The sequence below is a fragment of the Cyprinodon tularosa genome, unplaced genomic scaffold (assembly GCF_016077235.1).
Source record: "Cyprinodon tularosa strain WSP-4 unplaced genomic scaffold, ASM1607723v1 ctg480, whole genome shotgun sequence".
NCBI classification, from domain to species: domain Eukaryota; kingdom Metazoa; phylum Chordata; class Actinopteri; order Cyprinodontiformes; family Cyprinodontidae; genus Cyprinodon; species Cyprinodon tularosa.
This window is the reverse complement of record NW_024039208.1, coordinates 359,695-382,514: the sequence shown is the minus strand read 5'-3', so window position 1 is coordinate 382,514 and position 22,820 is coordinate 359,695. Positions and strand designations below refer to the sequence as shown.

Sequence of the window (22,820 nt, the reverse complement as noted above, 5' to 3'; positions counted from 1 at the left end):
CAGAATTATGACTTTTTTTCTAATAATTCTGATCTTTTTCCCCTTATTATACTAAAATAAACTTAAGTAAAATTTAAATTCTTCGAGTCTTTTTTTTATTTTAACAGATACATCATCACGTTCATATCCCTGTTTATATCTGTCTGGCAGTGAGTTTATGTATTTGTAATAAACTATCTAAACCCAGTTTTCCAGAAGCTGCCCATAGATGGCCTGACGTTGTGCGTGCCCGTGACGTCACTCCCGCTACCTTTACTCCAGTCCGGAGACAGCGGCTGTTTGTGTTTTTCTGAGGACTCAAAGAAAGATGTCTCGATCTGCGGACAGACTCCGAATGGTGATCAATCACCTGGACCGATCAGCTGCTTCCATCGTATCCTTTCACTGTGAGGCTCCGATTGTTTGACCTGCAGGAAGTTCGGCAGCGAGAGGCTGAACACAGCAGCAGTCATGGAGCATGGTTAACTGATCCTGGGTGTTTTAGACGTTTCTCTCAGGTTTTAGAGTGGTGGGCAGGAGCCTGCGGCTGAGTTTGTTTATATCTGCTGCTGATTCTGCTGGTCTACATTTGTCTGGTCTGTCTTACAGGCTTAAAGGCGCACGAGTCCTTGAGAACTCGGTAGAGCTCCTGTATGGGACGCCGGATGTGTAAAAAAAAAAAAAAAAAAAAAAAGTAACATTTGTGTAATTTGACATTAGATTTTTTTTCTTTAGTGAGGCAGAAAATGCTAAATATAAATCTTAAAGGTGCATAGTCTCACTGTATGCCGTCTATGCTGGGAATTCTGTGCTTATCATAGTTGCTATCAAAAAATATATTTTGTAAATGGAAGTTTAAAAGGAAAGAAAAATTTGATCTAGTAATGAAACATAAAAAAAAAAGGCTTATTAAAAAATAGGTTTTGGTAGCAATTTCAAATTTCCAATTTTTTATTTATTTTAATTTAAAGGATTAATTCTTGTGTCTTCCATATTACATTATTTTTACTTCTGGGAGCGGGCTGTCCTCTGGAGATAGAAGCAAATACACATTTCTATTGGTATGCATGCTTGTTAGCAACATGACGAACATTTGTGTTTGGCTTTAAATTAAGGGAATGTGATCTAGGAAAACACAGTTTGAAAAGACTGCAATTTGTAAAACGCAATGACAAATAAAATGAATATGTAAGATTTGTTGAAAAAGATTTTTAAAATATTATCTTAGATAAAGATAAAATGGGGGGGGGGGGGTTCTGGTATTTACAGCAGCAAAAAGATTATAGAAAAAAATGGTCACAAAAATGCATATCTTAGAAAAGTGTATAAGAATAAAATAATAGCAAAGAATTAAAAATAAACAAATAAAAATACTGTACTATAGAGTGTTTTTAACTATATCAGAGATATGCAAAAGGGCAGCAGCATGTTATTTAACTGATTAAGGTACAAACTGTGCAAAATCAGCATTAATGTAACAACTTATTGAGTTTGTTGGGAACAGTTATGTTATAAAGTATTACAGCTGCAGGGAGAAAGGATCTGTGATAACGCTTCCTGGTGCATTAAGCGTGCAGTCACTAAAGGAGCTCTGGAGTTCTGCAACAACTTCATGAAACATTATCCAACAGAGATGTTAACTTAGTTAGGATCTTTTTTTTATTTCCCATATCCTGCAAATCCAGAGGGCATCCAATCACAGAGCAGGCTTTCCTCTATACATATTTCTAAAGAAATAATGATCAGTTTAGGAAACATTGGATGTTTATCTATTTTTCCTTGATTTCTTAATAAAGAAAGCGTCTCCAACGTCTGGTCTAACCCTCCCCAGCAACCCCCCTCAGAAGTTCAGGTAGGAGGAAAACAAAAAGCTTTACTTATCTAACTTGGCATCAAAGCTGCAGCTGGAAACATTTGTGTCTCCTGAATATGAAAAACTTTGTAACAGTTATCAGTGATTTAAAGGAGCTGCTCTGATTTCACCTCCATCTGATTTGATTGGTCGCCATGTTGCACAGGTACTCATTTGACACAGGCGTGCTGACCCCAGAGCAGCGACGCTTCTATGAGGAAAATGGCTTCCTCCTCATCAGGAACCTGGTGTCTGAGGCGGACATCGACAGGTTCAGGTACGCTTGGACTCAAGAAGATTTATTATTTATTTATTACATAAAAATCTGTTTTATTACTATAAAAGTCTGATTTACCCTGATATTATGGGGCTAACTTATGAAGAAATGTTAGAAACCTTGTTTAGTTCATGTTTATGGATAAATAATTTTTTGTTTGTTGGGATTGTTTCTTTGTTTCAATGCTGCTTTAATGTGATTTAACTGGTCTTACGTTCATCTATCAGTCCGTCAGGCTGGTTCCCTTATTGTTGGAAACAAAGAACATGTTTTGTAAATAGAAATTTGGAACGAAATGAAACTTTCAAAAACTTCATCAAAAAAAAGGATTTTGAGAAGAACTTTGCTTTTTTTTTTCAGATTCCATATGTCAAAAAAGATTTTATTATACAGACCAATCATTAAATATTTCAAAGCAACTTAAATGGGGAAAAAAACAAGAGAAACAATATAAAAAAATCAGATTATATTACTATCTGTAGTTCTGCTTTCCACCAATAGGTGGTGACATGTTCACATGAAGTTTCATGAACTGTTGAGATCGTTGAAACAATTTGGCCAAACGGCTCAATGCCTCATGAGACTTAATCTCACCTTCACTACATTAAATCAATTTAGTTCGGTTTATTTATATAGCGTTAATTCACACCTGTCATCTCAGGGCACTTTGCAGACTATACTATAGACTATATACTTTGCAGACAATAGAAATGTGTCTTCGCTCCAAGGGAAGAGAAGGTGATTTGGAAAAAGAAAGAGATGTTTGAAAAATAAAAAAATTGGAAAAACTTGAATTTAAAAAGTATTAAAAAAAAAAATCAGAAACTTGCGACAAAAAATGTTTAATTATTCGAAAAAATGCAACCTAAGAAAACAACACAGTTACTCTATTAATTTACATTAAAATTAAATTTTATTTTTTTTTTATTTCAATTTACAAAACATGATTTTTTTTTTTCAGATTTTATTTGCACAACATATTTTTTTCGAATTGGAATCAACGAAAAACACTTTTATTTCTGTTTTTTGTTGTATTTTTTTCCCATTTACAAAACACATTCTTTGCAGCTGTGATGTAACAAAGTTCCCTCCATAGACTGGATGGCAAAAGTAGCAACTTTGAACCTTAGCTGCAGATTCACAAAAGACTTAATAATAATAATAATAAAAAATACAAAAATCGGCTAAAAAAAAAATAACCCCTGAAAATGCTATGATCTTAGCCAAAACACTGCAGCTTTAAATAAATTCACCTTGATAGAAAACTTTCTGCAGCCTCTTTTGATTTGCATTAGCTCCATCCATCAGCATGATGCTCCCACCACCATGTTCCATTGATCTTTTAAACCTTTCAGATTTGTATTCACAAAAAAGTTTTAACTGCATTTTTTTTAATATTTTCTATTTATTTCTTGTTAAAACCACACAAGTTTTGAATCATATTATTCTGCAATATATGTTTTATTTACTATGTTCCAGTTGACGGACAGGAAACTGTTCTGGTCTCAATCAGAGAGATGAAGCCTGATATTTTTGTTTTCTCTTTAGGAAGGAGTTTGAACGGATCTGTCGGCAGGAAGTAAAGGTCCCGGGCCTGGTGGTGATGAGGGACGTGGCGATATCAAAGTCAGAGTTTGTTCCGGATCAGAGAGCGGTGTCCAAACTCCAGGACTTCCAGGAAAACCCAGAGTTGTTCCGTTACTGTGCCTTACCACAGGTTTACAAACACAAACTCACACAGATTCAACTCTTCTTTCTGTACAGATTAAATCTACAGCCAACATAAAAAAAAAGCATGTTTTAGGTGATTTGTTGGTGATGTAACCATCGGGTGAACTTTTAAACTCTGTAACATCAGAGATGACCCTGAATTTACGACGCTCTGTAAACAGCAGGCCTCCTAATCAGGATTATCAGTGCAGGGTAAAAGTATGTAGAAGAATTGATTATAATATCCGTTTATATGCATCATTGGACCAATGCCTCCTCTGTGGCAACAGGGACTGTAGATATTTGGCTGTCAGGTTACACCTGACTGTCAGAAATACAAAAAAATAAAAATAAAAAAATGCCTCAGTTTTGTTTACAACTTATAAAAAATCCCTTTGCTCATAGTAAATGTTTATGTCCACCACCCATGAATTTGTGCAGCTCGGTCATTAGAATTCACATCTTACCTTCAAACTGACTCCCTAACATAAAAAATGGGGATTCCACCAAATTAGGACGAGTCTTTGGTTCACTTAAAAATTCCAAACACGGTCCTAAATAGGTCACATAAACAAGAACTCATGCAAAAAATAAATTTTTTTAAAAAGCTTTGCATACAGTCTGCTGAAGTCAAACAAAAATCCCTTTGCACCTTCTTTGAAGATCCAGCATGTTTGCACCTGTTTTCAGACGTGCAAACTGCAGGTCAAATCTTTAGTTTGATTTCTAAACCTGTTTCAGACCAGCCTAAGTTCACTGGGGCAGTCGCCATAGTAACCAAGTCAGCCCAAATGACAATAAAACAAGTCAGACTTATGAACTGAAGCAGTTAAATGAAACACTGAGGTTATTATTGTTAATTAAACAACAGAAACTAGGTATACAGGCGTTCTTTGGTGGCGCAGTGTTTGGCGCGCACAATCCATGTATGGAGGCCTTAGTCCTCGACACGGCCGACCCGGGTTCAAATCTCACTTGGGGTCCTTTGCTGCATGTCTCTTCCCCTCCCTTATACCCCCCTCTGTCAGTGTATTTTCTCAAAGAAAAAACACCAATAGTGCTATATGGGGCAAACTTTGCTGATTGGTTGCCGTCTGCGCTCTCCGTGTGTTTGCCCCCAGAATGTAAGTTATATTATATGAAAAACACTAAAACTATACATGAAACTGATATAACCTAAACTAGCTAACAAATACTAAAACAAACTAAAACTAAAATATAAAAAGAAAAATCAGTAAACAAAACTAAATAGGAAAGAAAAGCTGCTGCTGGTCCCAGCATGAGAGGAAATCTCTGGGAGATAAAACCAGTCTGATGAGGGCAGAGAATCAAATTTATGTTTCACTGAGTGACTGGAAACCAACCTAGAAACTGGTGCAAATAAAATCTATTCCAGATTCATGGTTGATGTTTGGTGGAAGCTCTGTTGGGGGAACCTTGTGTCTCTTTCTGTGTAACAGATCCTGAAGTACGTGGAGTGTTTCACTGGGCCCAACATCATGGCCATGCACACCATGCTGATCAACAAACCTCCTGATGCAGGTGTTAAAATGTTGCAGAAATTGAATCACCGTTCTGGTACCCTGATCATGCTTTAAATGAGCTCTCTTTATTTTTTGGTTGATCTGTTTCTCCAGGTAAGAAGACATCTCGCCACCCAATGCACCAGGATCTGCATTATTTTCCCTTCCGTCCGACCGACCGCATTGTCTGCGCCTGGACCGCCATGGAGAAGGTGAACAGGCAGAATGGCTGTCTGGTCGTCCTGCCGGGGACGCACAAGGGCTACCTGATGGAGCACGACTACCCGAACTGGGAGGTAGGGTCACCTTTGGAGGAAATGTATGGAGTTCAATTTGTTTCATTATTGTGTCAAGCAAAGAAAATATTTTCTAGATGGGAAATATATATATAAAAAAAATTCATTTTGTGAATTAAATTTGAAAAAATAGAAAATACAATCCGGGAATCTAGTAACTTTGAAACGTGTTTTATTCAAAAATGGTTGTGAGAGTAACTTTGCTGCCTGCTCGTATTATGTTTTGCTATTTTACATTTCTTTAGATTTCATATTTTCTATTTTTGTATTATATATTATATTGTTAATTTCTTTTTACTTTTATTTTGCAGATATATTACATCTTTTTTTTTAAATATATTATATATTTTTACATTTAATTGTTTTCAGTGTTTTATGCATTTTATATTCTTAACTTTAATTTCTTTTTCAAATGTTTTTAAAATATATTTTCTTTTTTACATATATATTTTCAAATTACATTTTTTTAATTTTAGTTTTTAAAATTGCGTCTTATAGATTACACTCTCCACACTTCAAGCACAATACAAAAGTTTGTTGTTTACGAGCACATTGACCAATCAAAATCTTGTTGCTAGCGTCCAGCAGACCAATAGAAATGCATCTTCGCCCCTCCCTCCAGGGGAAAGTCCACCCCTTGATTTGAAGAAATTCTGGAAAAGACATTTTTTGCAAAAAAAAAAAAAAGAATATTTGAAAAGGTAACATTTTAACATATAAAATTAGCAAAAAAGTAAGAACATTATGGAAAAAAAAAAAAAAAAAAAAAAAAAAGCAAAGTTGCTCTGAAAACCTGTTTTTACTTTAGACAATCTTTCTAAGTCTAATTTCTTAATAACATTTTTTCCTAAAATGTGTTCTTTGAAACAATAATGGTACAAATCTGACTCCATAGTTCTGCTGCCAGAATCCTGCTAAGAGGTTCATCGCTTTGTGTTTTCAGGGAGGAGTGAACAAAATGTACCATGGAGTGCGGGACTATGACCCCAACCACCCCAGGATGTACGTGGAGATGGAAAAGGGCGACACAGTCTTCTTCCACCCGATGCTCATCCACGGCTCCGGCATGAACCAGACTCAGGGCTTCCGTAAGGTACATCTCTGAATGTGTCACTAATAAATAAAACCTTTTTAAAAACTGAGGATATTTTATGGTTTTAACCTGGGGAGGGTTACTCTAAGTATGGGAGAAAGCAAAACTAACAAGACTCTCTAAAAGTTAAGTCAATGTTGAAGAAAATAAGAGAGTTTGAAAACTAAAATATGTAAAAATAAAAAATAAAAAAAAATGAGAAGAACTAATAAATAATAATAATAAAAAAAAAAAAAACGAAAAGAAAAATACATTTTTTGAAAACATTAAATCTGACAAAAACATCAAAGTTTTTCAAAACATCATTTCTGGTTTGCAAATTTCTTTCTATTTACAAAATATGTTCTTTACAACAACACTGGAACAAAATTCACCTCATTGTTAAGTTTCATTAATGTTGCTCAACAACATTCAGGAATTTTTAAAAACTATTTATACATATTTTAGTTGAGTTTTGCAGAATATTTCCAACATTATTCTCACGACTTTAGTTATTTTTAAAATGTAGATTATCCTCCTAAAAAGTCCCCATTTAGATTTAAAGTGATGATGCATCTCAGAGGAACATCAGGGACTGAAAGAATGACGCTGATGTGTGCGCCCCCCCAGGCCATCTCCTGCCACTACGCCAGTGCTGATTGCTACTACATCGACGTGAAGGGAACCACACAGGAAAACATCGAGAACGAGGTGTCGGCGATCGCGCAGAAGAAATACGGAATGAACGAGGTGGCCTTCAAGGTTAGAAATCCCTATAACACTCTCCTTTATGAGCCGTTCTTATACCTATGTTTTTAATTTTTATCATTGTTTACATTTAACCTAACCGGCTGATGTGATTCTAGTCTGATAAAAATACCTGAGCTCATCCATGAGCATTACGTTGTATATCAGCTGCTATATTTATCCCTGCAGGCAAGCGGATAACCCCGCCCCCTCCGTGTGCTTTAATCATATTGCACATCGCTAACGCCTAAACTCCAAACACCTTCCATCTGCATCGGTTCACGGTGTGTTTTTGTATCGCTAATATCACAGTAGCATGGCTATGTTTGCCCTGAAATTACAGCATGATTAACTAATTTGTTTTTGTGGTCAACCAAAAGAACATAAACATTACATGTGTCGGTCATCGCTGCGTATCACTTGACATCAGGCTGTGCTGAGCATCAAGCAACTGTGTTTGGATCCCTCCTGCTGGTTTATAACCAGGGTTGTTAGATAGTATTCACACCCAGTGATATATCCCTTTTTTGCAATAAAGCTTTTTTTTTGTTATTGACTCTGTTGCTCATACATTTCTTTTACAATTTCAAATTATTGTATGAATGAAGAAAAAAATCCTAAAAGTATAAAATAAACATGGTGAAACACGGTGGTGGCAGCGTCATGCTGTGGGGATCGAGTTTGGAGTTACTTTGTGTTGGTCAGGCAGGAGTTTTGTCTTTTTGCTGACTGTAGCAGTACCAGGGGGTATTTAAACATTTCACCAGACCCTCCACGCAAACAGGAAGTCAATCTTTTATGCTGGATTTTAAAAAAGAAAGAAAGTTGGAGGAAGAAAGGAGAGGTTCTTTATCTTTCATTTAATTTTCAAACACATAGTTTTACAGTATTATACACTGCAAAAATACAAATCTAAATAAGTTATGTTTCCTAAAATAAGCATATTTTTCCTTGAAATGAGGAGATAAGTGAGACACTTTGCAAGACAAGACAATTTAAAATAAGAAGAAACAATGACGTTTTCTTATTTCAAGTGCATATTATCTAATTATCTTATTTTTTAAAATACCAATTATATTAAGAAATTATATTAATTACCTACTCAAATTAAAGAAAAATACACTTAATTTAAGAATATTTTTTCTTATTTCTAGATCTTTTTTGCAGTTTAAAATGACAACATAATTATACATAGTAACATATGTATTAGTAAAACTGGTTATGTGGTTTGTTCTTTGGTTAATCTCCCCGGTGGTCTGGATTGCTTCCATTTTTTTAGAGCGAGTTTGCTGTTGTTTTTACTATTGCCTAATTTTCTTTCTGATTGTGGCTTTTTCTCTTCGCTTTCAGTATTTTTTGTTTGCATTTGCTCTTTTGATTGTCGATTTTTGCTTCTATTTCAGTGCAGCATTTTTTGGTTGCATTTTTTATTTTTTATTTTTTTGCATTGTCACCCGTCTGCCACCATAATTAAGCCTTAATGTCATGAACACATTTTAACAGTCGGTCTGTTTAAAAAGCCTTTCAGAGAGATAAATCTGAGAGTCATCTGCATAGTAATGTATAGAAACCTCACGTTTCTTGAAGGCAGCAGTAAACGTAGAGGATAAAGAGAGAACAGCATGGAGCCAAAACTGAACCCTGTGGAATCCCATGTTCCATAAAAGATACAGTTTATCAGAGTATGCATGCTCTGGCAAATGACATTTAAAACACTGCAGTCCCGTGTAGTAGAAAAAAAGTATTCAACTATTCACCCTAGTTAAATAAACGGAGATTGATGGATTTCACTCAGTCGGCACATTATTTTCATATCTTTGCAAAGAGAGAACAGTTCATTATACAGCTCTAATGCTAATGCATTCAGCCCTGTTCTGCCTGGGCAGCATTCGTTCCCCCTTACTTACAATAATGGAAAGTAGTCAGAGTCAAAACAAATTACAAAAACACCATCACGCAGGAGAATTGTGTTGCTTTGTAGGTGAAAAAGACCGAGTGAAAACTTTAATAGTGAGTAAATAGAATAAATTAATAGAGGAAATAAGAGAAATTAAAATTTTCTGACCACACCAGTTCCTAAAACACACCTACTGCAACTTTCTGAAGACGCCTCATAGGCCTCGCTTGTTAACAGCATCTAAAAAGATGAAATAGAAGTAAAATATACCATATGTTATGTGTTCTAAATCCACAGGATACCTGGGCCTTCAGGGGTCGCCTGGTGCAGGGAGAGAGGACTTCGCTCTGAGGACACATCGACTGCTGACACGCAGAAACAGCACAATAAAATATTAATGAACTAACCTCTTTTTGCTAAATGCAAGGTAAAGGGATTTAATTCTAAAAACTGATTGTAATTAAGTACAGATAACTACATGTAAATGAGGAGAGATTGCGTGTGTGTTTGTTAGAGGGAGGAGACTGCAGCACTTTACGCCAAGAGGCCTTGATCTTCCAGAACCGTTTTAGTCAATGTTTTCATGATAAAGTGGATTAATCTTGATGCTTCTTTGGAAAATGAAATAATTTAGAGTGGTTGATTATAAACTTATTGAGTCGTATCGGTTGTTTTTTTTTTATGTCTACCAATAAAACACATTTTCCTTTTTCTTTACCATCAAAATAAAATCCACAGCATTATAAAATCTGACACTTAACAGTTTGATTTAACCATCCTGTTTAATAAAGTAAGAAAGTGTTTCTGATTCGCTGGTTTCTTGTTGAAACAATAAAGCTAATGGAGTGTGATGTTTGTTGTTGGAATGTGAGTCGACTTATAAACCTTTTTTTTCCTGAAATTGCAAAACAAGGATCTCATCATACTTAAATGTGAAACATAACTATTAATCATTAAAGATGTGATTTAAAAAAAATTGTACTCTTTGGAATCATTTGGAACAGTCTGCAATGTTTAGCTTTAGCTTTCCTCTGTGATGGAAACTTTAGGCGCTTCCTGTAGCCGTCCACCAGTCTGTCTGTGGAAGAATCAACTCAATACTCACTTGTAGCCTGGGGATGTAGGTTGGGATTATGCAATTGGATGTTTGTGTCGCAATTTAAGTTCATTCCACGAAATCTGGGCTTTGACTAGGCCCAGGATTTAGCTTTTTACTTAATTTACTTCTTACTTCTTGGTCTGTCTGTCGTAGTCCTGATACGGCTAATGTTTCCTCCAAAGAAAATATCCTTGAATCTGTGGTTTTTGTGGCTTTTTTTCAACAAACAAACCCTAAATTAAACCAATTATGGTATAAACCTGTTCTTACACAGAGAAAACATGATTAGATTATTTCTTTTAAGAGAAAATAACTAATTAAGATACATATTGTATACAAAGTGTTGATGAAACTTCAGTGTCTGCAAAGCCACTTCCTTTTTTTGACCCACTTTGAAAATCAGTATAAAAGATAAATTATTGATAAAAATTATGAAAAGTACAATATACAATTAAAAACAATAGAGCATGCAAAAAAGTTAAAAAGAAAATAAAAAGTACAAGGAATAAATTATAAAAATACAAATATTAAATGAAGTATGAAAAACAAGTATTAGAAATAATAATACATAAATAATAAATAAAAATGATTCTTCAAACACAAAGACAAAATAAAGTAGGCTAAACAAAAAAAAAAAAAATCTTTATAAATAAATTACGAAAAGTGAAAGATACAAAAGAGACAAAAACAATAGATTACGTAACATAAATTAAAAGAGGAATAAATGTGTCAAATACTAATACAAATATCCAAGGATAAAAAATACAAACAACTTGACAAAGTATGCAAAATGAATATAAAAAATATGTAAATAATTATTATTAGAATGATGAAATTTGCATAAAATGCAAATATTAAATAAAGGATGAAAAAACAAGTAAATAATAAATAAAGCAATACATATTTTTAAAATCATAAATGATATAAAAAACATAAATACAAATACTGATATAGTATGCTAAATAAGTTTAAAAATCAAAGAGGAATAAATAAATGATTAAAAAATGTAAATAAAAAAATATACATTATAATAATTATTCCCTGTTTTGTTGTGGGTGTTTGTTTCTTGCAGGTGTGGAAGCACACTTCTAGTAGTTTCTGCTGTTTTTCTGTTTTCTTTTTTCCTCTTTCATTCTTTGTCTCTCTCCACTTTATTCTTATCCCCTTTCCCATTCACTCTACCTTTTCTTTCTCTGTCTCCATTGCATCCGTTTATACTTTTTGTTTTTTTCTCACAGTCACTTCTTATAAAGTTTTATACACAGCTACCTTATGGTAACAGCCAAGTTTATCCGGTAGGCGGACGTCAATTCTTAATGCTATACTGGCAAACAGTACATGTAAAAAAAATAAAATAAATGAGGGGGGTAAAAAGAAGGACAGAGCATGTGTATACAAAAGTATTCAATAAAAAAAAACCTGAATGTGATACTGACATGTTTAGAAAAACAGAATGTACCTTTTTGTCCTGCAGACAGGTCAGATTTTGAGCTCGTTCACATCCTAATCACTCCCAGATTCTTTGCTCTGTTCCAGTTTTTTCCTGGCAAACACGGCTCGCAGCTTTGCCCAGTTTCCTTTAATGGGCGACACTTTCCAGGTCCAATCAGAAGGCTGAAATCTACAGAGACCCATTTACTCCATATTGATCATCTCTTCTTAGAGCTCAGTGACTTTCTGTCTGCGTAAAAGCATTAAAAAAGGGTAAGAAGGAATTAATGAATAGGTAAAATTATGATCACCTCTATCTGGAATGATAATAAAGGGTTTCAGTGCCACATGCACCTAATCTGCCTGGAAGGAAAACATACATTGAACATCTCATTCAGCGTGTAGGTAAGGTACAATTAGACTACACTTTACAGGCTGCTGTGTTATTCTTCATGAGGGGAAAAAAAAGTGCTGTTATTCTATAACAGAATGACTAAAGCTAAAATTGCAACAATTGCAAAGATCTAAACCCCATTTAGATGGACAAATTAGCTAATTTAAATTTACAAATTTAAACCTGCTGGCGGATTGATTGTAGCATACAGGCTAAATATCAATTCAACAAAGAAAAAACCCTGAATTGGTGTCGACTTTTCCCACTGATGTCTATAACTACTTCTATTTAAGATTGTGTGCTCATTAGTAAACAAGAGAAAAACCCCAAAATAATAGCTTTTCAGGCTTGATGCTTGGTACAGATGTAAGTTAGACACATTGAAGAAAATTTTGCATTTACAGGTTAAATTCAGCATAATTGAATTAACCCTTTTGGTTAAGATGTTAATATTCTGCTATTTTAGAGGTCATATTAGACATTAGATATTCTCCCAAAATCCGGTGCTTGAAGAAATCAGACTTTACTGTTTGTTTTTACCTCCCTCCCTTTAGTAAAAAAAATACCAGTAGCTATCCTCTCCTTGATGAACCTTTTATTCTCCTCCTACTCTCTCCCACCTTCCCTGGCTCTACCACCTTTCTCTCTTCCATCTTTCTATCCACTCTCAGTCAAAGTCTGATAGGTGTGCAGTTCAGTCTTGCAGAGATCAGGCTTTTCTCTCTCAGAATGTCTTGGGTTCGAGTACTCATCTTGTCCTTGCTCTTCATCCTCCTCATCATCGCCTGTAAGTACCTTAACAGGCTCACATTGCCTCACATTCAGCATTGGAATTATTCAGATTTCATTTACTTGTATTATTAATATCTATAACTGGGTGTTATTAGACCATCTTGGTTTGAGTAGGGACTTTTAAATATGATTGATAACAGTGCAGACATTGTGATCAGATTTAGTGTGGGACAGCAGGGACTGATTAAGTTGCAACCGGCTGAAATTTGTCTGTCAAAGATCGTGCAAAATAAGTACTAAAGAAAGGGAAGCAGCATTAATAAGGTACCATCTTATAATCCTAGTGTGGAACATATTTTCACAATCTGCAGCTATTATTGTTTCTTTCACCATGAATCTCAAGTCCTTAATGTCCAATTCTTATATAAAAGTAAAAATCTCTAAAGTCTATATTAAAAACGACAGTAAAATATATTGTGATTATGAATTGGGTTATATTGTACCACCCATGACCTCAACATCAAGCTCTATTACCAATGGATTTAGCAATTTACAAGGTTTTCTTTTTTCTGTCCTTTCTTGGTTATATCAGTCACAAACTTTGAACTTTACAGCATTGTTATTAGAACAATATCAATTAATTAGTTGGAACAAGGTTTTTATCTAATATACAGACTTTCAGAGTTCATATAAATAAAATTCAATGAAGCGTCATTAATTTAAAAAGTAGCGTGTCTAATGTAAGACTAAGTTATCACTGATTACTTTAGTTCATCAGAGATCACTATTGGTGCAAATAGTAATTTAGGTCTGGGCATTAAGTTACCAAAACGGCAAAAGTATGAAGCAGCAAGGGATCAGAGTTACCAGTGGTAACTCTATCGCCATAGTAACTCTGGTAACTTACCACCATCTAATCAGTTATTGCCAGTAATGGCCATTGATCTGATTTATGGTAAAATCTGACAGTTCTTTTAATTATCCTTCTGATTTCATCAGAATTATGGGATAAAAGCGGTTGATATTTTAAAACCAGTGTCAGTGTCCTTATTTATATAAAATATGGTTGAAATTGATTACCACTTAGGGTATTATGCCATCAAGGGGTGAAATAATGTTTTGCTTACATGTCCAGTCAACTCAAAGCGATCTCTCCTTGTGTTATCAAAACAAAAATGCAGCAAATTGCTTTTAAAAATGATCTTAAATAGCTATTCTCTCTATTTTTAAGAAATCTGGAATATATTTTATCTACACAGACTGATCAAAACCTGAGCTTGGTTACTCTATATTTAACAGAGACCCTTTTAAAGCACAGACTCAGATGATAAAATCCTTGTTTAAGATTGAAAGTAGAATGAAAATAATGTTTATAGACTGTAAGCAGTGATTAAAACACAAAAACAGTCAGTGCCTGTTTGTTTTCTTCTCTCCAGCTTCTAGTGTGGTGAAAAGTGCGGCAGTGCGGGACGACCCAAAACCTCCAGATGCTCAAGGTACTGTCTGCATAACCTTTGCTCTGTGACTCTATGTTTAATGTGATCCAAATCCTGTGACCTGTGGTCTGTAGAAGCCGCACGGCACGTATTCATGGCCGAATCAGACGCCTCCAACTTCTTCAAACGCCGCAGTCGCCGTTCCCCCAAGTACTACGCCGAGCTCCAAGGTGGGTGTAAACAATCTTGTTCAGGCCGTCCCTGTCACAACAATGGCAGGAAATCAAAAGAAGATTTCTTGATTTATTTTTATCTTAGATAGACATCTTCAGACGTAAGTGGATTGGTAGTTACGGCCTAAATCAGTCTCCTCTGGGCTGGAAGAGGATTTATGTGTCTGTGGTCGTACAGGGACGTTGACTTGGTGTGTTTTAACTGCGAGCTGTCAAAGTTCAGGAGAATAACAGCAGTTGTGCGGCTCGACACAAAAACAGCTCTTGAATGTGTGTTTTATGGAGACACACAGTAACTGGAGGCTGCAGAAGGAGTCACAGGATGCTGTGGAGCGAGTCCTGCCTCCTTATGCTTCTTAGAACAAAACGTTCTTTCTTCCATAACCGCCAAGCAAACCAGCTCGCCTCACATGTAAACAGTTTAATTTGGTACAATCTGGTCGTCATAACCAACGAAAGGAGAAGTTCTTAGTAACTGAACATATTTTAGACTTCTTTTTTTTTTTTTTTACTTCAGGTTAATGATAAAAATAACAGTTGCCAAAACTAAGCAGAGGAAAACAATATTGTTAGAAAGTACAAATTGGAGAATCATCCCTAATTTTTCCAGGTTTTCCTCCAAGCAGATATTTTCTTGTTTTCTGAGAAACTGGCCTTGACAAGTCTTTAGAGTTCATTTTCAAATACTTTATTTTAAATGCATTTTTTATGTGCTTGATAAACAAATAAACTCTCACATTTGGATGACCAGTTGTCACTACCCAATCTGTACTGGAAGCTCATGTGCAAGCAGATATTCATCCTGGTCGCAATAAATAATATAATTATGGTAATAAAAGTATTTATTTATATCCTTAAATAACTAAATAATGCTAATACACATCTTAAAAAATAGTTTATGACTTTTCTGAGACAATTTGATTCTTTTTATATTTTCTGCGTTTAACTGCTTGTGTGACGTCATCGGACATGCTCAGAGCAGTCTGGCAAAATTTGATTAAACCATGTTTATCTGCATTTTAGTTGTTTTTCTTTAGGTCATGCATTATATACCATAATGTTAACATGAAAGGAAAACATAAAACTCAAAAGATTAGATTTATGTTTAAATCCAAAGCTGAAAAAGTTAGCTCCTGGACGTAGCGTAGCATCCCATTTCCTTTTTACAGTGTGGCAATAAGAAAAATTCTGTTGATACCAAAAAGAGCCCAACAGATTTTACTTTCACAAGTGGAAGTGAATCTCAGAGTACCTGGAACCAAGCACCTGTAGTTGTTTGTGAGGGTGCACTTGTGCATGTAAAGTTTATCCAAAGAAAAAATGCTCAATTGTGGTTGTGAAGAGCCGAAGATCCCAGATTCCCAAAGGGGTCGTTTGGCTTCTTCCACATTCCAAAGGGATGGACCCATTCGCCCGTTTCAATTTGCATGTTTTCAAAACAAAAACAAGGCTTTGAGAGCTACTGTGTAAAACCTCAAACTCAACGGTAATCCTGACATTTTGAATTGAAAAGGCTTCCTGGATGTGAAGTGAAACGTCTTCAAACTTGGAAACAAAGTCCAGTGGATTGTTTTTTAACTGATCATCCTCACCAGCATGATTGATGCTGATAGTATATTTGGTTAATATCTGTATCAGTCAGTTCTCTACGCTTCAATATTGGTATCGTATCAGATTTTTTTTTTTTTATTGTATCGGGACGTCCCTTAACAAATGGAAATTATTTAAAAGTAAAGTTTATGCAAAAATTAAATCAATTTTTTTCTGTGGAACTAATTTGCAGCTCTGCACTTTTCCTTTGCATGTGTTTGAAGTTTAATATAATTTTGTTTGCAGGGTGTTTTTTTTGTTTTTGCCGAGCATTTATGAATTTGTATGGTGTTTATTCCCTCTGGTCACCATAAGTTAGCCCCGACACTGAACTCAGTTAGCAAATCCCACCATTTCTGAGACTTTTAACCACAACATAATTACATGTGATGTGATTTTACACCCCAGCAAAAAGAACGCATTAGCTACAATTTTAAAAACTGCAAAACACTAGACATTTCATAAATAAAAAAAATAGTTAGCAAAATCCGTATTTCGCACCAAACAAACTTCCATTCATATGTTTATTTTCCCCAGATAAATAACTAAAGTTTACCTCAAAATAAAATAAACAAAGCAACATGGTTAAATAATCTGCTGATAGGTGTACAATGCTAGCTTAGCTAGAGGCTAATTGGGATGTTTACAGCAGCCAACCTAATAGTAATAATTGGTGAATTTGGAGGAAAAAGTGCGTTTAGTGACTGAAAGCAGGCCTGTGTTCGCTATGATGTAACTCACATCTTAACACTACTGACTGTGTTGTTAAATTAGGGGTCTTAAGGAAAACACAGAGGGGCTTAAACAATTTAATGTGTACCCGGGGCTGCCATGTGCACAGGAAAGGATTTTTAATTTGGTACAAAGAGGTGCAAAGAGAAAAATCAACCTATCAAACCCTGTCTTCTGTAATGCTATTTAGGGATTTAGAGAATATAGAGTAAACTTGACTCCCCTATTAACCAGTAAATACGGCAAATATTTGACAACTAATAATTAATCTAATGGTCAAAACTATCAGATGGTTCAAAAAAAACATTTTCTATATTTTTTTTGCTTCATTTTAGTTGCTTTTTGGGTAGGAAATCACCCACTTTACATGCCAAATTATCTGCTGACGGTGAGTTCATGTTACAGGAAACATGAACTCAGGCACAGAAAATCCTTTTGCAGCGTGCATGGATGACAATAAGTTTCAAAAGCTGTGATGATATAAAAGGTTTTCTTCTGAAAGGGAACTCGTGAAGCTGATCATTTAGAGGAAAAAAAACACGTACAAAGGAAAAGCCAATACTGCATTCAGTTGGTAATAGCTTTTCTAATATACATGTGCTTACATTTATTTTCCTCATTACAGCTGAGCAGAGGATGAAGCGAGCTGCCAGCGAACGAAGGAGAGAATACAACGAGGAGCAGAGAAATGAACATGAGAACTATGTTGAAGAGGATCGTGACGGTAAGACCTGATCTCAGTTACTGTGCCTTGTTAAACCACCTGCGTCACCATAGATCAGCGGACCGCTGAGGATTTTATTCTATCATTATATTTGACAGACCAACAAAATATTCAGTTAAAGCAAGTGAATATTTTGCCCATATTTGTACTTCTAGAAAATGAGATTGTTACACGATCTCCTGCAGAACACGGCTCATGAAGTCAGAATTCTGCACAAGCATGATAAATATACGAGCTGGACGACAAAACCTCAGCCAGATCAATTATAACATCCTCTCCCACAGTTTTGACATTTACAATAGTTTATTAATGTAGATTTTGTGATGTTTTTTTTTAACAAACTGTTTCAGTCACTGCTTCATCAGTATCCAAAGTCCATGGAGGATAAAATAAGATTAATGTCAACATTTGTCTAGTGTCATTATTACAATATTCTGTGTTTGCTGTTGCTTACATAGTGTACAGAAATCTGTCTTATGCTCCTGTTAGGGGTTTGAAAGGCAAACATGGATGTAGTACAGCTTCACTGAAAGGTCTACAGAGGCCATGGGGTGCAAAGACATGATTTCATAGCAAAATTCAAAAATCTAGCAACACAAAAAAAAAAAAAAAAAAAGAAATTAGGCTGACTCACAAAAAAAAAAAAAAAACATAGTTGAAGACAAAATGCTGGTATCCCAAATATAGATATCAGTAAAATGGACATGCATGGAAAAACGAAACATACTGTAAGTACTTACATGATGCCAACGTACAAAACAAATGTTAATAAATATCAAAAACAATTGCAGGTTTAGAAAAGCTGCAAACTAGGAAAGAATAACAAAAGTGCTCCAGACCACTAGAGGAGGCAATCATCAACTCATATGGGACCAGAATATAGACATTGCTGCAAATTAGTGTCTAAGGTCCCTTTAAAACATTAATGGGATTTCATTTAAAAGACAGGAAAGAAAGGGAAGGTAAGTTTTCCTTTTAATTTTCCCAAATCTCTCTTAGCATCCTATTTATGCATTTAATAAGTGTTTGGTCGTATTTGCGTTAATGATTGTCTGACCCTAGTGGTCCAGAGCACTTCCAATATAGCAGCTAGTTTGCAGCTTTTGTTAACTTGCAGTTCATTTGTTACCTGCAGAATTCTTCGCATATATTTTTTCTTTTTTTTCTTTGCTTGTGGTATTTTTTTGCGTTTTAATTTACTTTATATGTCTCATTTTTATGCATGCTAGTTTATTTTCTTTTTAAATTGCACGTCTCGTTTTTGCATTTGCAGGACTTTTGAAAATTTGCTGTGCAATCCTTTAGTTGCACACTGTTTGCACCCCGTAGATTACTTCATAAAAGTAAGGCTTTTAAAACCAGTGCAAACCCAGCAGATCTTCTCTGAAAACCAGACACTTTCGCAACAGGCTTGGAACAAAGGAACACATTAAGACACAGCTTCAGTTAGGATATGGAGAGGATGACCCTGCAGACCACAGGAGGACGCCTGGGATGCTGCACATGCTCAAGGTGTCCATTTGTGGTCCACTAAAAACTGACAATCATCCCTGCAGTGGTCGGTAGGCTGTTATATGGCTGCATTTATAGTTTCTAAACTAAGAACTAATTACCATAAAGATTTGGCTTCATACGCGAGATATTCAGGGAGGTTTGAGAGGAAAACAAAAAAATAGCGGCCAGTTCAATTTAGATGGAACCATTAGGGATCAATTTCAGCTTTCTGCTGAGAAACAAAATGCATAAGACAGGGATATAATGATAGATATGTCTATTTTCTACCATTTTGACATAAAGATTCTCAACAAATTGCCTTTAATTTTAGGAGTGTTAAATCTAATTTAAATTATCCCAGACTTGCCAGCAACTGACTACAGCACCATATGATTAAAAATGCAAAATCTTCAAAAGAAGGTTGTGGTGGAAACCAAAATTGCCCCCTGTGCAGGCAAGAATAGTAGAATGATAGGCAAAGGAGAAGCCGAGCATCGCTACCCAGGCCAAGTCTGGCACTTTAGGCATCTTAAAGCAGACATGAACAGATCATAAAACTGAGCTCTGAATACCAACCGTTACCTAAACTGCTGCAATAAATCTTATCTGTCTCTTTAGAAATGCAAAAAAGTTCATTGATTTAGTTCTTAGTTAACAAAACTAGAATAAGAAATTGGGTAAAAATAACAGCCAAAAGTCTTCCATGCCAGAGGTAGCATTTCTATTTAAGAAGGACAGAATTCAACCTGTGGTTGGTATGACAACGCTGAGCCACCAAAGGAATTCATTTCAGAGCCGAGTTGGCAACGCAAGCGGTACTCCGATAACCTTAGACCTGGTGTAAAAGCAGAGGACAGGATTGCATAAGTGTTCTGATTACAGATGCTTATTTTGTTTTTATGTGGCTGACTGGGTGGTTTATAATCCATCTAGTCAGTTTAGAAGAACAGAAAAATCTGAATTGAAACAATAAGGAGATTTCACAGAGAGATAAGTTATCTATACTGGGGAAAAACACTGTCTTTAAATCACATAATGGACACAAAAAAACAAAAAATAGATAAATAAATTGAACTTTATTGATCTCACAATGGAGAAATTAACTCTCTGCATTTAATCCATCCCCTTTATGGAACAGTGGGCTGCAACTGTGCAGCACCTGGGGAGCAATCAGGGTTAAGGGTCTTTGCTCAGAGAGCCAGAGTGGCAGTCTGTGGGAGTGGGTTTCAAACTCACAATCTCAGGATTCCAAGCCCTTTGCTCTAAGCACTAGGCTGCCATCCCTCAAAATGTGATGTGATTCAGATATTTTATCATAATTATCAGCTGTAATATCCATCCATTTTCTGACACACTTAATCGCAAGTGGGGTGTCTACGAGCGACACCCTGAATAGGTTGCCAGTCCATCGCAGGGCAACACAGAGATGCAAACACTCACACCTAAGGAGAATTTATAGAAGCGAATTAACCTAACAGTCATGTTTTTGGACTGTGGGAGGAAGCTGTAGTACCCTGAGAAAACCCACTCATGCTCAGGGAGAACATGCAAACTCCATGTAGAAAGACCCTGGTCCAGGAATCAAACCCATGACCTTCTTTCTGCAAGGCAGCAGTGCTATCCAACAATTCATACTCCTGAACTGGTTTGTTCTGCACCAAAAAAAACAGTTCAGTTTTAACCCAAGGGGATGGGTAAATGCAGATATACATTTCTCCAATGTGAGATTACCAAAGTTCAATTATTTAATTACTTATTATTTGGTTCCCAACGTGGCTTGAAGACTACCTAAATTGAGCAGGGGTTGAGGAATAAAGGGCATTTCCCTGTGGGAGTGTCTATCAAATGTGGCAAAGATCCAGCATGGACATTGATCTGCAATGTCCAAAATTGATATCATGGCTTATGCCAGGTTGTGTGGAGGTTTTGAGGACCCAAATGTAGAAAGGAGTAGGCATGGATGAGTTTGTATGATTTAATGAAAGTCCAGGGGGAACAGAGGCAAAAATGCAAAATACAGAAAACCAAACAAAAACCAATAAACGTCAGGGAAAATACTTCAGGGAACCAAGAGCCTAGAAAGCAACAAAACAACAACAACACAAGAAACCAGCTCTGAGTGAAGGCTCTGCATTTCCTTTAAGCCCAGCACTCTGATAAGAAAGATTATCTCACCTGTGTAGGCTACCCAGGTTCTCCACAAAGATCCTCTCTAGGAGAGATGCATAACTCGCACTCACTCACTCACTCACAGGAACCCTGACAGCTTATGGCATAAATCTAGCATTGAATAAATAAAATTATGTAAAATGAAACAGTAATGTCACTCAGTTGCCTGTTTGCCTTTTTGTATTTTATTTTATTTTTTTACATAAATATTTTTAAGACTCAGAAACACCAGTGTTCTGGGCTTTAAATATGCCAACTTACAAAATAGCATTAGCCACAACGCTGCAAGTTGCAGTGACATAGTGTATGTAATTGTGCTTTTTACCAACAGAAATAAATGAGAGAACAAGAGAGAGGAGCGAGCAGCTGCGAGAGTTTCACTACGATGGTCTCTTCCCTCGATATTACTGGTATCACTGAGCGAACGCCATCCCATCAAGATTCTCACAACTTCCCTTTCTAGCACCATAGTGCCATGGACTTTATCCTATATCAAAGGGAAATGTCTAAAAGTATCATAGCAAATGCTAAATTTTCTTTTCTATGTGTAAAATATTATTTTTTTCATATATTCATTTAAAGCTCAGTTTTTCCATGGGGAGCTAAAAGTTTTGCATGCTTTTTTTTTTACTGTTTTCATGTTTACATTTTGTAGCATTTATATATAACCTTGTGTATGCACATTTTTTGCAAAGGAACCTCAAGTTTTGAAGTTTCAAATGAATAAAGAGAAGTTTCCATAAGTGCCTCTTGCCTCTGCAATGTCTGGTATTTGAAGTATTCAACAGGAAGATGGTGGCGTGGAATAAGAAAATGTAATAAAATCTGCTGAAGTCATTAAGCCCAGATAAATTTCACATTCCAGAGTGGAAATATCTGCACGCACTGATGGAGAAGACAGACGGGAGAGAAATAAGGTGAAAATAAATAAATAAAAGGAGAACGAGGAAAGACTCCCCCACACCTCAATATACAGCATCATTCTTATTTTGTCTCTGCTGTAATTATGTGTGTCTGGGTTCTGGTATGGATCAACTTAAAGAGTTGCATAGGAGCCAAACGGCCAAGCAGTAGTGCTGCCAAAACACACAGTGTCTGCAGATCTTCCAAGAACCAATCCTGCAGACATCTGAGCCAGAAAGGTGTCTTATTCTCTCTCTACGAGACCAAATTTATCCTAATTTCTCCATAGTAGCAGCTGTTTTTTGGTGTTAGTTTGTTAACTTTGTCGAAGGTGGTATTGCCACACTACCAAAGAATCTTTTAATATCTAAAAATAAACACAGAACATGTTGTACTTTGGACTTGATAAGCTGTTTCACATAAAGTGTTTTTCTTTCTAACATTTGACTTACTATCAGCAGTAGGTGGAGCTGTAAAACAGTCTAGCTGATATCTCAGGGTTAGCGTCAACAGGAGATGCTTATTTTTAT

The 22,820-nt window shown here is 35.7% G+C and overlaps 2 protein-coding genes across 2 annotated transcripts; both read left to right on the top strand.

Moving 5' to 3' along the window:
- The first annotated feature begins 220 nt into the window (after window positions 1-220).
- Window positions 221-10,204, top strand: phyh (phytanoyl-CoA 2-hydroxylase). The gene is made up of 9 exons (XM_038302066.1): window positions 221-373; window positions 1,776-1,831; window positions 1,998-2,108; window positions 3,657-3,825; window positions 5,279-5,360; window positions 5,456-5,637; window positions 6,581-6,730; window positions 7,340-7,471; window positions 9,651-10,204. Exons 1-9 carry the CDS (start codon window positions 308-310, stop codon window positions 9,702-9,704), a joined length of 1,002 nt encoding a protein of 333 aa, XP_038157994.1. The 5' UTR covers window positions 221-307; the 3' UTR covers window positions 9,705-10,204.
- A 2,744-nt stretch (window positions 10,205-12,948) lies between these two features.
- On the top strand, window positions 12,949-22,134 carry ucmaa (upper zone of growth plate and cartilage matrix associated a). The gene is made up of 5 exons (XM_038302045.1): window positions 12,949-13,064; window positions 14,446-14,505; window positions 14,580-14,675; window positions 17,626-17,724; window positions 21,719-22,134. The coding sequence occupies exons 1-5, from the start codon at window positions 13,007-13,009 to the stop codon at window positions 21,805-21,807; spliced, it is 402 nt and encodes a 133-aa protein (XP_038157973.1). The 5' UTR covers window positions 12,949-13,006; the 3' UTR covers window positions 21,808-22,134.
- Window positions 22,135-22,820: the final 686 nt, after the last annotated feature.